General features: G+C 39.7%; 3 protein-coding genes across 5 annotated transcripts in view; all 3 read left to right on the forward strand.

The window, feature by feature from the left end:
- The window catches only part of LOC132795510 (uncharacterized), a 28,400-nt gene extending 24,547 nt beyond the window's left edge, over window positions 1-3,853 (forward strand). For all 3 annotated transcript variants that reach the window (XM_060806255.1, XM_060806253.1, XM_060806256.1), the window contains exon 9: window positions 93-3,853. In XM_060806255.1, the coding sequence (XP_060662238.1) occupies window positions 93-557 (465 nt within the window). In that variant the 3' untranslated portion in view covers window positions 558-3,853. The remainder of the gene's footprint in view (window positions 1-92) is intronic.
- Window positions 3,854-4,773: 920 nt separating this feature from the next.
- LOC132795553 (tryptophan 2,3-dioxygenase) lies at window positions 4,774-6,976 on the forward strand. Its single transcript, XM_060806346.1, has 6 exons — window positions 4,774-4,882; window positions 4,954-5,114; window positions 5,174-5,307; window positions 5,915-6,524; window positions 6,582-6,675; window positions 6,735-6,976. The coding sequence occupies exons 1-6, from the start codon at window positions 4,857-4,859 to the stop codon at window positions 6,850-6,852; spliced, it is 1,143 nt and encodes a 380-aa protein (XP_060662329.1). The 5' UTR covers window positions 4,774-4,856; the 3' UTR covers window positions 6,853-6,976.
- Window positions 6,977-9,161: 2,185 nt separating this feature from the next.
- LOC132795532 (endoribonuclease CG2145) lies at window positions 9,162-11,702 on the forward strand. The gene is made up of 3 exons (XM_060806303.1): window positions 9,162-9,380; window positions 9,761-11,286; window positions 11,354-11,702. The coding sequence occupies exons 1-3, from the start codon at window positions 9,314-9,316 to the stop codon at window positions 11,585-11,587; spliced, it is 1,827 nt and encodes a 608-aa protein (XP_060662286.1). The 5' UTR covers window positions 9,162-9,313; the 3' UTR covers window positions 11,588-11,702.
- Window positions 11,703-11,981: the final 279 nt, after the last annotated feature.

The raw sequence follows: 11,981 nt of genomic DNA on the forward strand, positions 1-11,981 counted from the left end.
AAATGCGGAAAATGTTCGCATTGTGTGCTCTGTGCTTAATTAACATTTGCGTATTTCTTTTTTTTTTTCTCCCTGTATTATTGATTTCCCAGGTGACACAGCAAACGATACGTGTGCCCATTGGCTATGCGCTGCCTGGCATGCAACTGCATGTGGTCAGTGGGCGTGGCCATGCCGCCCATTACGGACAACACCCGCACACGGCAGCCCAACAGCAGCAGCAGCAGCAGCAACACCAACAACAGCAGCAACAACAACAGCAGCAGCAGCAACGTCTGATGCAGCAACACTATCAGTTTGGAGCCGAGGGCGGAATGCCGGGCTTCAGTGAGCGGGGCGTGCCCGAGGGAGCAGCCGCTGTATCGCACAGCGATTGCAATGCCATGGTCTCACCCACAACAGCAGCAGCAGCCGCCGCTGCCGTGCAACAGCAGCAGCAGCAACAACAACAGCAGCAACAGCAGCAACAGCTTCAGCAGCAACAACAACAACAGGTGGCAGGAGGAGCTGCCGCTTCGGCAGCTCAGGGCTCGGTGTATTATGCGATGAACGTATGACCCGGGCTTGAATAGTCGCTGCCAGCGGCGTTGATTGTCGAGCGCCGCCAGTGTCAACGCGTCGAGTTGTCAGCGACTTCAGTGCATTTGGGTGGCGCCCCCGGTGGCGGCAGATGAGCTAACAACAACAACACGCTTATTGCCAGCCACAGCCACGCCCACCACAGCAGCCCTCAACAACAGCCTCATTTCCCTCGCCGCAAATTGAGTTAACAAAGCTGTCATTGTGTCGTTGAGTTTTGCTCCGCGTTGATCCTAGCGAACCTGCGCTTTATTTCTTTTCCATGCCTCCTCCTCCCTCCCTCGCTCCTTCCCCCCTCCCCTAGTGTCACAATCTCTGTTATTTTCCTGTGTATGTGTAGGTGTGCAGGTGTATCTACGCCTCATCAGTGTGTGTGTGTGTATGTGTCTGTGAATTTCGAAAATTTAATATTGTATATTGTTGCGCTAACCCTGTTCCATGCCCAGCCCTGGATCTGGACACTGTGCAACAGTGCAACGCACGTAAAGTGAAACGTAACGAAACGAAACGAAAAACCACAAAACACTATTAAAATTAAACATTTAACAATTCTCTTTAATACAACAAATATATACATACTAACGAAATTAAGCATATACATATGCATATATGATAAATTATGAGAGGCAAGCAGGTTAAAGAAGAACCAAAAGAAGAAGGAGAACAAAGGAAAATCGATTTCAATTTCGAATTGAGTTGAGTTTTCCAAAGTTACGTTTTCGAATCTCGAATTTCGCATCAACCAAAATAGTAAACCAAATTAATTAAGTATATGAATTTATTTATTACATGCTGGGTGCTACAAATGCAACAAAAACAAAATCGAAAAGATACTGAAAATGTTGAAAATATAATTTCGTTTTTCAAATACCCTGTACTTTAGAATTCAGAATTCAAAAACTTTCGAGTGTCTGTTTAGCAACTAAAGTTAAACAAAGTTCTTTAATGAATTTTGTTCAAAAATCATTGAAAAGGGAAACCCTTTAATTTCGAGAACAGGGTAGCTGTTAGTCGTTCATGTTGCGACTAGATTGATCTTCATTTTTTTTGTTTAGTCTATGATTTAGCTTTAGTTTAGTTGTTTCGCTTTGATTGAAAAGAAAACAAAACCAAAAACGTAATTGCTCAATGAAAATTGCATTTGATTTTAAGTGAAAATATACATAAATTAAATTTAATTAAATTATAAATATATATAAATTATATTATACATACACTCATATTTAAATTATCATACTATATACATACATATATATTTATTATATATGTAGTGCAATTTGTTGCTACAGTGAAACTTTCTTTCACATCCATTTCTCGACTCGAAACTAGAACAAAAAATCAAAACCAAAAACCACAAACCACAAAAAAAAAACACAATCTTAACACATAAAACACACACAAACAAAAAAATATATATATATACATATATATTGAATTTGTCTTTTTTTAAATCTCAAGGTAGTAAATATCATATATGAAGGAACTTAATTAATAGAGCTATTCTTAAGCAAATTATTACTATTATTATTTATGTCTATACACTTGATCCAAATACTCTTTTTTTTTTGTATTAAATATATATATATATAAATATGTGTATTTATTTTGATTTATTATAAATAATATGCAATATATGGTTTTTATGCCCATTGCAATGGGCGCGAACTCCAGAAAGTAGGCAACAAATAAATGTGAGCTGAAAGCTGGAAATGGGAACAACCCAATTGCAAGGGTATTTAAGCTTCGGCTATGCCGATTAGAGTGCTTCCCCCCTCTCCACCACTATTTTGATTTTCTTAACGATACAGTTTTAATTGATAGAACTTTCATTCGCTACATTTATAATATGCGCACGTATTTCTTTGGTGATTTGGGGTTTTCTGGAATGTCCCCCATACGAACCCCGATAAGTGCCATTGTACGATTGCGTATTTATTTTGTGAGCTGCAGTTTGTTTGGGTTTCATGAGAGAGAATACATGCCTACGTACACATTTGTATGTGTGTGCGTAGGATCTATGTATACGAATCTATTGTATCATTCTTAAATAACAAAAATCATCTACTTCTAAGTAACAGTGCCAAAGTTGCACCAAAACTAAAATAAAAAACAAAAAAGAAAACTTGTTAGAAACTTGAACTTGAAACAGGTAACACAAATAGGAAAGAAAACGATATAATGCAAGAATATATAAAAAGAGAAATCCAATACTTTTTAAGAGTATATACAATACAATTTAACTGGCAAAGGAAACGAACGAATATAAAGCAAATATTATTTTTAACACTCCACTTGCGTTCATGTCTATAATAAACATTCAACCAAAAATATAAGAGAACAAATAAACACATTATATAGTATATACATATATATATATAAATATAAATTACATTTAAAATGCAATAAAAAAGAAATAAATAGTTGAAGCAGATTAAGAAGAAACAAAGACAACGCATAGCAAGTGAAGCCAGAGCGAGAGTTAGTTAGTGCTACAGTACAGTTAGTTCGATACAGTTAGTTATATACATATACATATATACATATACATAGAAGAGGCCCAGGCGCAAAACGAACTTAGTCGTATACATATATATAATACATATATATACCATACACAACCAATATATACCGAAACTATATAGTATACACAACAAAGTGTAGTTTAAAAAAAAAACCATAGCGCACTTTTAGGCGCCACATAAAAATAGAAAGAAATGAACAAAAAAATCGAACAAACACTTTACCCGAACAATTTCCGAGAAAAAAAACCTAAATTCAAGAATTGATAAAGCAGCGCGATTTGCATATTTAATAACAATTAAATATATATATATATTCCAGTATATATATATATATATACATGTATATGATATACATATATATATATTAGATGTTTATGTAATACATAAAGAAAACACAAAAACAAAAAAACAGCTAAAGTAACGCAAAGAATTTCACAGAAAAATGCAAAAGAAAATTATGAATGGTATTTTTTGCGACTTTTTCTGTTCGAATTGTCTGGGTTGAGAATATCAGCTATAACTAATTTTTTTCTATGCAAAATGTAGTTGACAAATTATATAAAACAAAAAAAAAACAACAACTAAAAAAGCAGATATACATATATATATATACACTAATCTATTGAATGGTTAAAGAATTTTGATTTTTTTTTTGTGGCATGCAACAACAGACACAATGTGAAAAATGTGTATTCATTAATTAAATAAGAAGGAATATGAAAACAAAAAAAAAAAACAGAAAACAAACCAAATATATATAAATAGTACTTATATACACAATTAGTGTATATGGCAGAGGCAAAACAGCAACAACTATAGAACAAAAAAATAAAAATAAAAAACAAAAAACAAAATCAAGACGAAGTTGTAGACGAAGACGAAGACGAAGCGACAGCAAAAGTAACATAAATTAAACAAGTTATATAACAAATTTAAAAATATGACTGAGCCCAATGACTCACAATAAATTTTAAACGAAAAACAAAACAAAAAAAAAAAACAATTATATTGAAAGGTAAAAAAAAAAAAAAAAAAAAAACAAAACTATTAAAGTGTATTTTTATTTCTGAAATGTCAAAACAACAGATGGGGGGCTGGGCACAGTCCTTTTGATAAGCTGATAAGCTTGGCCACTTGACGTCAAGTGACACCAACAGCGGACTGATAACAGAAATTCGAAACCATCTTTATGTGGAGAGCTGCCAACTGGCGAATGGGGCTGCCAACTCACCTCTTTTCTTTGACCGTTGGCATTTTAAAAGTTTGATCAGTTTCATTTCAAACAAACTTGGAAGGATTAAAATTTTAATTTAATAGATACTCATAGATAGCCGTGAACCATCTTCTTGTAGATTACAAAAATATGTTCAACAAATATGCATTCAAATTTAATTTCCTATAGTTATGAATAATACTTTAAATACTCAGCAAATCTTCAGCAAAAAAACCATCTTTTATCTTTGTTCTTACACCCAGTGGATTAAACCATGTCAAGATTAATCATTACACAACGAGAGATTTGAAACGTTCAATTTAATTAGCTTTCTTCGCACTTAAATGCAATTCAACTTAGCTGCAACTTTTTTTGTCATCTTCTGGCTACTTTTTCGGCTAGGTGGCAGCACTGATTAGCGTTGTCTAGGCTGTAAGTGATGCGAGACTCTCTCAGAGCACTCACTGATAGTTCAGTCTGCCGCTTGACGTGCTGCCCAACAGTCGCAACAGCAAAATACAAAAGAAAAACATATCAAAATCATGAGCTGCCCTTATGCTGGCAATGGGTAAGCAGAGTATCTTCTTCAATCGAACAATCGCTCAATTCTCAATCGTCACTCCGATACAATACTGATAGCAATGACCATGATGAGTCGGCTGTGCCGCTGACCACCGAGGTGGGCAAGATCTATGGCGAGTATCTGATGCTGGACAAGCTGCTCGATGCCCAGTGCATGCTCTCCAAGGAGGACAAGCGACCCGTTCACGATGAGCATCTGTTTATCATAACGCATCAGGGTGAGTACGTTACCCCTCTCTCTCTCTCTCTCACTCTATCACTCTATCTCTCTTTGCAGCGTATGAGCTGTGGTTCAAACAAATCATCTTCGAATTCGATTCGATACGCGACATGCTCAACACGGAGGTCATCGATGAGACCAAAACCCTGGAAATTGTCAAGCGATTAAATCGCGTTGTACTCATACTTAAGGTAAGCTCAAGTGATCGTGATATTGATCTCATCGCAATGAAACTGATCGCTAAGACAGCCCCATTCAAGGGAGAAATTAATCTTGCATTGATCTTCAGCACTTTTATTATTGTCTCCATCAAAAGAATTGTCTATTTGGCATCAAGTTTGTCTTCTAGAAGAAGAGAAATGATCTTGTATTGATCTTGAACACTTTTATTTTTGTCAACATCGATAGATCCATGGATCCTAAACGCATCAAAAGGATTGTCTATTTAGCATAAAGTTTTTCTTTTAGAAGACGAGAAACGATCTTGCATTGATCTTAAACACTTTTATAATTTCCCACTAGATAGATCCTAAGCGCATATAGTTTTTCTTCTATGTAGAAGACTGACAGTCATCCTTGTAAACTCTTTCTTTTTATTACATTCCATTTTTAATGATCACTTGGAGCTCTTTGAAAGATGTTTTTCATATTAAGTGAACTGTTTAAAATCTTTTTGAGTTAAGCTTTTGACTGATGAATCCTCTAAGTCTAAACGATTTGTCATGTGATCGCTTTGTAGATTATACTTTTGTTGTTACTGTTTATAATCCAAAATTCCCTTTTCACATAATTCCACAGTTACTGGTGGATCAGGTCCCTATATTGGAAACAATGACACCGCTGGATTTCATGGACTTTCGCAAGTATCTGGCGCCAGCATCGGGCTTTCAATCGCTTCAGTTTCGCCTGATGGAGAACAAGCTGGGCGTGCTCACCGAGCAGCGGGTGAAGTACAACCAAAAGTACACAGATGTCTTTGGGAGCGATGCCCAAGCGTTGAACGCTATACGCAGCTCTGAGGATGAACCCTCGCTGCTGGAATTGGTGCAACGTTGGCTGGAACGCACACCGGGACTCGAGGAAGATGGCTTCAATTTTTGGGACAAATTCCAACAGAGTGTTGATAAGTTCTTGGAGGCACAGGTACAGAGTGCTCTCCTCGAGCCTGTGGAGCGGGCCAAAAACTATCGCCTGATGGACATTGAGAAGCGTCGCGAAGTCTATCGCTCGATCTTCGATCCGGCGGTGCATGAGGCGCTGGTGAAGCGTGGCGATCGTCGGTTCAGTCATCGAGCGTTGCAGGGTGCCATCATGATCACATTCTATCGTGACGAGCCACGCTTCAGTCAGCCCCATCAGCTACTCACACTGCTCATGGACATTGACTCGTTGATCACCAAGTGGCGCTGTAAGTTTCTCTCTGTCAGTCTTTCTTCTTACTTGACACTTTCGTTTTTTTCTTTAGACAATCATGTGATCATGGTGCAACGCATGATCGGTTCACAGCAATTGGGCACAGGCGGCTCATCCGGCTATCAATATCTACGCTCCACACTCAGGTGAGTCGATAAAGAGAGAGGACACGAGAGAGATCGATCGTTGATCTTTTCTGTTGCAGCGATCGCTATAAAGTATTTCTGGATCTGTTCAATCTGTCAACGTTTCTGATACCCCGCGAAGCGATTCCCCCCTTGGACGAGACTATTCGCAGCAAGCTTATTCATAAAAGCACCTGAGATGAGCTACATCTCTGCTCTGTTGAAGACTTCAAGATCACTAGCCACATTGTTTAAGCTTAAGATGTTTTGATCAAATAAAAATGTTCATAGCACCATTTTGGGAGTTCTTGTGATTTCTGATCGATACAAGTCATAATGAAAATAATATTAGCTTTCATAATCGAATCATCATAAATGAAAGTGGAGAAGGGAAAAACAACATTTAATCGATCTACAGAGTATTTGCAAGTCGGGAAAACGTGTCGAACTTGCATTTTGCTAAGAAGCCCAAATGTATGCTACAAATCTAAACAATCCAGGAAGAAGTCATGAAGCATAACTTTAATACATTATTACAAAACTAATTTTGAAAATATATTATATTCCGAATATTGAAAATTACAAATTTAAACAATTAAATTTGTTTGGAAAGTCATTAATCAATTTTTTATTTTCTTTCCTTTCCAGAAGTATCTTTTTAGTATTGAAATATTTTTCTCCAGGGTTTCTTTTCGATCTAACTTGGATAATTTCTGAAAATCCATTAAAAAAAAGCAAATATTAATAGAGAAAATAGTGTTGCGCAGTTTAATTGAGAAGCCTTAAAAAATGTAAAACGGGTCATAAAATTAAAGCGAAATTAATTATGAAATGCTGTGGCTCTTTTGTTTGCTACAATTGTTTGATTAAACGATCAGAAGAAATTCTCATATAGTATAATCTCTCTTTTCTTACCTAACGGATGTGTATACTTTCGTATGTGGTATAGAACGAATTCTAATACTTAGAAATAGAAATAAAAATAATGTCGTAACCTTTCCCAATGGCCTTTTTGGTATATAAAATTGATAAGCGTTCCACAGTTTCCAGTTTCGTTTCATTAGGAATGAGCTCAAAGCAAACAACATCTCGAACTCGTAAGAGTCGATAAGCTCGACTATAAAATACCTGATAACCAAAGCAAATTTTATATGAACAGAATAAAATTGAATTCGTTGAGTTTATTAAATTATTATTTTTTGGCAAAATGTTAACAACCTCATTCGATTGTCACTAAGCTAAAATACCCATCAATCCGGGTATAGAAATTCATCTAAGTGCGATCAGCAGCAACAACAATTACAACACGGTGCAATTTATAATTGTTTTGAGTAGTTGAATTCAATGGAATTCAGGTCGTCTGAAGAGAGAGAGAGAGAGAGAGAGAGAGAGGGAGACACAACTTATGCTAAACCTTATTCAAGGGCCTGAGCCTCAAGTTAATATTATGCATTTTATGTAAGTCAATAAAACCCATTCAAATGAAATGAAATGAAAACAAACGATAAAATCAAAGTGCACCGCTAATATTCTATTTTCGTTTTGCTTCCGTTTTTTTTTTATTTTCCTCTCCTGTAATTAAAGGGAATAATGAACACTGAAATACACAGCACAACCCTCCAATCCAGGCTTACCACCCCTACAGCATCATCCAAAAGAACCCTCTGCACTTGGTCCACTGGCAAGTTCAAATGAATTTAGGCAAACGATGGTGAAAAGTTTTCGGAATACAGCGACTGCTGAATGCGCTGTAAATAGAAATAGAAAAACAGGTACAGTTGCCTCCCATTTTTACTTCAGTTAGAGAAACTGGTTCTATTGTGTGCAGATTAATTTCTTGAAATTTACATACTACTATTGAGCCAGCTTTTTATTTTATTTTGCTACACGGGAAAAAAAGAGAGAATTCAATTAAATACAAATATTCCATCACTACACAAAATGTTCAGCTATCAATTTTAGATTTAAAATAACTCCTTGTGATGATCAAGATAAATACGCGGAAGTCGAGCTTCAAAAATTCCGCTCTAACTTCATTATTCGTCATAGCTTTTAACAATTGCACGTGCACACAGTAATTATCATGTGTATTTTAAGATCAAGGCTGGGCAGTGAAAGTGCGAGTGAGACAGCTAAGCTTACGTCAGTGCAGTCAACTTTCAAAATGGATCACAATCCGCGTATTACAAGTAAAAGCTGTTTGGCACAGTCCATTTGAATCCTCGCAAGTGGATCCTCAAAAGCTGTTTGTCATAGACAAATTAACTGCTCTCTGCTGATCAGACAAAAGCTGCTTGATTTGGGTGAGGCAACTGAAATGCTTCAGTTAAAACGTAGTAGCGCAGCGTTGAGCGGCCCGAAACCCACGCTAAATGCTGCTCCGACATCAGCTCATTAATAAAGAAAATAAAAAACAAATATAAAAGCAAAACACTAACAACAACAACGGCAGCACAGTTGATGGCGGATGCCCGCCGTTGAAGTCAGCACAGCGTAAGCAAAGCACTGTCTTAGGTCTCAGTCGTGTGCTGAATCTCTGACCAGTTGGTTGTGTTTTTGTTTCTCCACACCGCACCACGGCAAAGACGTGCGTTAAAAGTAGCGCAGCAAAGTGATAATAAAACCCAACTTAAGCAACAGCAACAACAACGGCTACAAAATGCGTTGTCTGGCATTGAGCGCGTTGTTTGTTTGCGTTGTCATCGCCGGCCAGTGCGAAATTGCAGGTAAGCAAGTGATCAAGCAAACCGCCTCAGGGGCAGGTAGACGATAAATGTATGATCGCACCATAAATTGGCAAACCAATGAAGTCTCCTTTGCCAAAGTGCAAAGGACACATCTGAAACACATTTTTCAAAATACATACATATGCAATTAAAATGCGACGTTCGAGGTGTGTGGCCGCAGTTAGAGCGCGGCTCAGGAAATATACTAAATCACTTTGCTTAGTTAAGGACTCACTTAAAATATACTTGGTCAAATATACCAAACGAGCCACCTGTGGGACCGTACCTTAAGCGCAGCTCAAGCAAATATACTAAAGGACGATCATGAAATATACGTTACAAATATACCGAAAAGTATAATATTTTAATTTCAATTGCAGCTGGCTACAAGAGCGAAATTGAAATAACTCCCGCTCCTGATGTGGAAGTTACTACCAAGAAATCCAGCTGGTTTGGCGGCTTCAAAAAATTCTTCGGCAGCAGCGAAACCACAACAACAACAACCACGACGACGTCGACGACGACAACAACAACGCCACGGTCTGTACCTGTGACGCCGGCACAGAAGCCACCACCATTGGTCATTTCGCATGCACCGTTGATGCCACTGGGACCACGCCCCGATACGCCCGCCTCGTCGCCATTTGGCTCAGCACAGCCATCGCCGGTACATGGCCCCCAATGGCCAACTGCAGCTGGTGCCACGCCCACCACTGCCGCCTCACCGCAGCAGGGACGTTTCGGTCAACCTGGGCAAGCATCAACGGCACCCAATTTGCCGCCAGGCTTTGCTCCATATCGACCACAGAAGCCACAGCCAAGTGGCTTTGATTTGAGCTATTCTGGTGGCGGAGGAGTTGGAGGAGGAGGAGCTGCAAATCCAGTGCGTCCCAGTTTTGGCTTGGCGCCCATGACCAGCTCCACAACTACAACCACCACGACGACAACGACAACACAGCGACCTAAGACGCCGACACCTGGTGTCGATTTGCGCTTCGGCGGCAGCTCCACAACATCCACAGTGCATCCTCAGCCGTCCAAGGATGCCTTCCCGTCGCTGCCCGTGCCACGTCGTCCCTCTATCAAGGAGGATTACCCTCCGCTGCCCACGGCCAAGACGCCAACTGTGCCCAGTACGCCCACTTCGCCGTCGGCTTGGCAATCGCCTCTGCCTACACCAGCCCAGCCAGCTGTGAGGCCAACACCAGGACATTCGACAACGACCACCACTACAACGACAACCACAACAGGTGGCCATTCCGGTGTATCCTTTGTGCCCCACACTGGTGGCGTCACCACAACCACAGTGCGTCCTGGTTTCCAATCGTCTGGCAACTCGGTGGCCAGCGATGATGAGATACGCCAGCTGACCGAGCAGCTGTACACTAAGGAATCCAACAGTCAGCTGAATAACATTGCGGTGAACCTCCAGGGACGCACTCGCTCCATTGACAGCGCCGATGAGGCGCCGCAGCCGCTGCTCACGGTGGACTCCAAGGCGCTGCAACCAGAAACGATTGCCAAGATGCGACTGCTGTTCAACAACTACGAACAGGACACGCTGGTCAACGAGCATGTGACCGCCAATGAGCGACGCGAGGAGAACGAATTCCTCGATGCTGTTATGGCCACCGGAGTTATGCGTCAAGCGATGCTGTTCCTGCAGCAGAAGGGTTTGGTTACGCCCGACCCGAAGACACATCGAGATCTGGTTAAGGAGCTGTGGTTCACGCAGTATTCCCGCGGCCAGGGCAAGATTGGCAGCTCTGGGTTTGAGCATGTTTTTGTGCATGAGGTTAAGAATGGCACCATTATTGGCTTCCACAACTGGGTGTATGTCAATGAGGAGGAGCAGGCCGGTCGCTTCGACTACAAGGGCTACATGAAAGAGCAGGATATTGGCACCGTAAGTCGTAATCCTTTAACAGAGTAGACATAACCACCAGTGCATCATCATCAATTATCTATTGCAGAAAGGAAAAGTGATCAAGCTGCGTTTTTCACACAAGGGTCTGAATAAGCCGGTGGACACCATGTTTGTGGGCACCTCGCCGGAACTGGAACTGGCGCTGTACACCGTCTGTTTCCAGCTGCGTCCGGATCGCACTTGCCCCGTCTCCTTGGGCAATAGTAAGTTCGGCATTGTCACCTATTCGTGGCGCTATCGCGGCAAGAGCCTCATTGGCAGCGCCTATCCTGAGATTTGAGTGTAGTCCACATTTTTTTAGCTTTGTGCTACTATCACTATTTTTTTTTCCTCTCTTTTGTCTAAAATAAAGAAATAAACACTTATGTACATTGTGCGTTACGATTATTTGAAAAGGTAAACATATGTACTTGTTGCATGCGATAACATTTTAAATGTATCGATAACATTCGTTACGATAACGCTGCTTTTGATATTACTCAAAGCACTATTGACAAGCGGAACTTGAAGCATACGAGTTATGAAATGAAGCAAATGGAAGAAATGAACAGAAATGTAAGTAATAATAATAATTGAAATAAATAATGTGATTCAGAATCACCTGTGGACAGCAGCAGTGTGACCATGTTGTCGCACCAAAATGGTATATTTGGCCATGCAACCTACGGTCACAC

This window comes from Drosophila nasuta, chromosome X (genome assembly GCF_023558535.2).
Source record: "Drosophila nasuta strain 15112-1781.00 chromosome X, ASM2355853v1, whole genome shotgun sequence".
Taxonomy (NCBI): domain Eukaryota; kingdom Metazoa; phylum Arthropoda; class Insecta; order Diptera; family Drosophilidae; genus Drosophila; species Drosophila nasuta.

Bases quoted from the DNA above. Each gene is read 5' to 3' on its own strand.
- LOC132795532 (XM_060806303.1), top strand. From the start codon at position 9,314: ATGCGTTGTCTGGCATTGAGCGCGTTGTTTGTTTGCGTTGTCATCGCC. The intron at 9,381-9,760 runs GTAAGCAAGTGA...TTTCAATTGCAG, and splicing joins CGGCCAGTGCGAAATTGCAG to CTGGCTACAAGAGCGAAATT. The intron at 11,287-11,353 runs GTAAGTCGTAAT...TATCTATTGCAG, and splicing joins AAGAGCAGGATATTGGCACC to AAAGGAAAAGTGATCAAGCT.
- LOC132795553 (XM_060806346.1), top strand. From the start codon at position 4,857: ATGAGCTGCCCTTATGCTGGCAATGG. The intron at 5,308-5,914 runs GTAAGCTCAAGT...ATAATTCCACAG, and splicing joins GCGTTGTACTCATACTTAAG to TTACTGGTGGATCAGGTCCC. The intron at 6,525-6,581 runs GTAAGTTTCTCT...TTTTTTCTTTAG, and splicing joins GTTGATCACCAAGTGGCGCT to ACAATCATGTGATCATGGTG.